The sequence below is a fragment of the Diospyros lotus genome, chromosome 10, assembly GCF_014633365.1.
Source record: "Diospyros lotus cultivar Yz01 chromosome 10, ASM1463336v1, whole genome shotgun sequence".
Classification (NCBI taxonomy): domain Eukaryota; kingdom Viridiplantae; phylum Streptophyta; class Magnoliopsida; order Ericales; family Ebenaceae; genus Diospyros; species Diospyros lotus.
Window position 1 is genome coordinate 21,413,273 of NC_068347.1, and position 3,717 is coordinate 21,416,989.

The following is a 3,717-nucleotide window of genomic DNA, read 5'->3' on the forward strand; positions in this document are numbered from 1 at the left end:
TATATATTTTTTATTTTCTGGGTAATATTGAACAAATTTTGATCTCACTATAAAAACTTCAAAATTATGCTTGAAAATAAACGGGCCCAAAATTCAAAATTACGGGCCCAGGACCAGACAATCCAGCCCAGCCCAGCCCATCCAGTACGAGTTGGAATCGTACAAATCTGGCATCTGGGCTCTGGGTTCTCATAGGCTTCAATGGCTTCCACCTGCAACTTCTCTCTCATCAACCCTAGAACCCTAGTTATCTCGTCTTCGTCTCGCCGATTCCCCAACCCTAGGCCGTGTTTTCAACTCGTTTCGCCATTCCGGTTCAACTCACTGACCCACCAGCCAACTCGTCCTCGCTCGGCGCCCCATGCCGCCTCCACGTCCCCAGTTCGAGCGGCTCTCGACGGCAATAAGAGGAGGGGCGACGGCGAGCCGAGGGAGACGATAATGTTACCGGGCTGTGACTTCAATCACTGGCTCATCGTCATGGAGTTCCCCAAGGACCCTGCGCCTACCAGAGAGCAAATGATCGACACCTACCTCAATACTCTCGCTACCGTCTTGGGCAGGTTCTGTTTTACGCTCTCAGTTTCTTGTAAAATCTATCTTCGTTCTCTATTTGGTTCTTTGAGAAAATCTAGCAAAAGAAAACTCATCACAATTGTGGATTAGTCCAATTGGTTTCTATTCCTCTCTGTTTGTTTTAGCAATTAATAGCATTAAAAATTTAAATGTTGGAAAATTTTAGAAAGGCAAAAAAAAAAAAAAAAATCTGGGATATTGAGGAGATTGATTAGATTCTTCATCTGTTGCTGATGGGTGTAAAGTAAAAAGATTTTGGGGCTACTTTTTTTTTTTTTTTATCACATTGTTTAAAATGAACCAAATAGAGAACCGGAGGGGAGAGAGGAGTGTGAAATAGAAGTTCAGATTTGGTTACAATTGGAATATTCATGAGATCAATTGGAAATGGTGGCCAAGGAATACAATGTATTTCCCAAGTTCAGCATGAACCAGACGTTAGATATTTTGATAGCCATTGTTGGACCATTTGTTAGAAACTCAATTTTTTGGATGGTAGTGACAAATTCCTTTGCCGTGCCGATAGCGTATACCATGTTGGATCAAACAACATAAATTATAAGCCAACCAAAACTAGTGGGATGAAGGTTTGCTATTATGTGTGGTGGTTGGCAGCGGCGGCAATCCATTGTGTTTGTACATACAGCTAAGATCAGTTTATTTGCTTGTTTTGCTTTCCCCTGAGTGTGACTCAAGTGGGTAACGGGACGTGAGATTGATGGACATATGTTATTGGTCCGGTTTCTTGGATAATTTGAGCTGGTGACCTTGTGGGTGACTAGAGGAAAGCTTGTTGAAACATAAAAAGAAAAGATATCAAAGCCAACACAAGCATTTCTTTTCATTTCTTTCTTTCTTTCTTTCAACCAATACGTGTGTGTTTTCCTGGTTGGCGAGACAGCATGGAAGAAGCAAAGAAGAATATGTATGCTTTCAGCACGACTACTTACACCGGATTCCAGTGCACGGTGTCGGAGGAAACATCTGAGAAATTCAAAGGTTCGTTTTGATTTTACTACTTAACCACCATCCATTTTCAACCTTAAATTCAATTTGACAACTTTTTGGATCTCTTCTGTAGGATTGCCCGGAGTTCTCTGGGTATTGCCTGATTCCTACATAGATGTGAAAAACAAAGATTACGGAGGTCAGTTTGCCCGAGTTTAGTTTTGATATCGAGATAAAAAAAAAAACGTGTTTACCATTCGTAATTGTTTTTTTTTTTTCTTGTTTTTTGTAGGCGATAAATATGTAAACGGGGAGATAATTCCCTGCACATACCCTACCTACCAACCAAAACCTCGCGGAAAATCCAAGTATGAGAGTAGAAGATACGAGAGACGAAAAAGAGACGCCCCAAGACGAGAAACGACGACTCAATCAGAGCCAACCTCCTGATAAGGTAATTGATTCGTCATGTTTTGTCCATTCCATTGCTTGCTTTCCTTTTGGGATATTTGTTATATATATGTGGATGTGGTTGTGACTATTTTTCTGTATGTGTTTCTTTGATGCTGTTTAGTTGTGAAAGCAACCCTTTATCTCTCAATCAACTGTGGAAGCAAGCAGCTCTTTGTTCTATGAGAGAGGGAGAGAGAGGCTCATCTTGTGGTTCTGAAAACATTTTTGTTGTCGATTTATGATGATGAGGGTTTGCAGTGTAGTTTTAGATTATAGCCTCGGATGGTGGGGTCTGGGTAATCTAAGTGACAACTCAATATTCTGTTGCAAATTGGAAGGCGAGTCTTGGGAAAGAATTGTATGTATTTGTATGTAGCTTAGCTAGCTAGCTAGCTTAACCCTCTCTTTGCCAACCTCCACCTTGCCAATTATAGTATTGTCTGTTTTACATCTCGCATGACTACTAAAATTCAAAACATAAGATAATGCAAAAATAATCCATCAACTTTTGAAGATTAAAAACTAAAACGTAACGGGTAATGTATTTATTTTTACTAGGCTTCAATCTGAAAGTAGAGGAGTCAATTGAAACATGGGATTTGTATCGTTTTAAACCCAATATTGAAATTGCCAGATAACTTGAGACTAAGAATTTCCACCCTTTTTTCTTTTCTGTTTTCAATTTGAAATTTATATATATATAATTAAACGTCAACCTCTACAGAACTAACTCATAATAATAATCAAATTAACATTCAACTTTAGTATACATCCATCCATCCATCCATCCACTAAAAAACAAAGTCATCAACTTCTTATAATGCAAACAAAATCATCAATCATCTCCATCACCTCATTGTCATTTCCTTATCTAAGTTGCAACCTACAAAATATCACATTTATGTCTATTAGTTAAAAAATAAATATTTTAAATGTTAAGTTAATAACAAAATACATACATAAAGGAATAGTTAAAAAAAATTATCAACTTACACATTCCTCTTCAAATATTACAATTTAAAACAATCCTAATTAGTAAATATTTTAGTAATAAATAATTAATAATTTAAAAATAATACCTTTGTCTAATTTTTCATTTTCAACAACCTATACTTCTTCCTCTACAATAAGTTTACATAACGTGGTGCTTCGAATTTCATTTTGTATGCATATCAGAGGTTGCACTATCTTTATGAACACAAAAACACAATAAAATAATGTGATGGGCATTTTGTGAACCGCTTTGGGCTACTGACTGGATTGCTTTGGACTAGAAAAGTCCAAGAATTGGGCCCAACTTCTTGAAGCCCAATGAATTTAAGGCCGAAGACATCTTGGCAAAGTCACGTAATTACTAAATCCGAGCTTCAACCTTGACGACAAGCGAGGTCCTAACAATGCCTCTATTTCGCTGACTGATCTAGTCATCTCGCAAAGAAGACTACAGAGCAGAATAATTGAAGACGATGTCTACCTGTACTTATCAAATGATAAACCAACCCCCAGATAGTGCGAAACTTTTTCTTTTCCAATTTTATAGAGATAATAACACATTGTCCCTCACGATGTGGCTCCACTACTTGAAATTTTGTATAAATTGTAAATACCCCACACTATAAATAAGGGGTCAAAAAATCATTGCAAGAACAAGATGAAAAAATGCATACTGTTACTCTATAAAAATGATCAAAGAGCAATTATGGACTAGGTATGATTATGGTCGAACCACGTAAAAATTTC

General features: G+C 37.4%; 1 protein-coding gene across 1 annotated transcript; it reads left to right on the top strand.

Annotated features, from left to right (window-relative positions):
* The first annotated feature begins 176 nt into the window (after positions 1 to 176).
* Positions 177 to 2,427, top strand: LOC127810947 (DAG protein, chloroplastic-like). Its single transcript, XM_052350587.1, has 5 exons — positions 177 to 563; positions 1,478 to 1,575; positions 1,658 to 1,723; positions 1,817 to 1,978; positions 2,099 to 2,427. Exons 1-4 carry the CDS (start codon positions 202 to 204, stop codon positions 1,972 to 1,974), a joined length of 684 nt encoding a protein of 227 aa, XP_052206547.1. The 5' UTR covers positions 177 to 201; the 3' UTR covers positions 1,975 to 1,978; positions 2,099 to 2,427.
* The last annotated feature ends 1,290 nt before the right edge of the window (positions 2,428 to 3,717 follow it).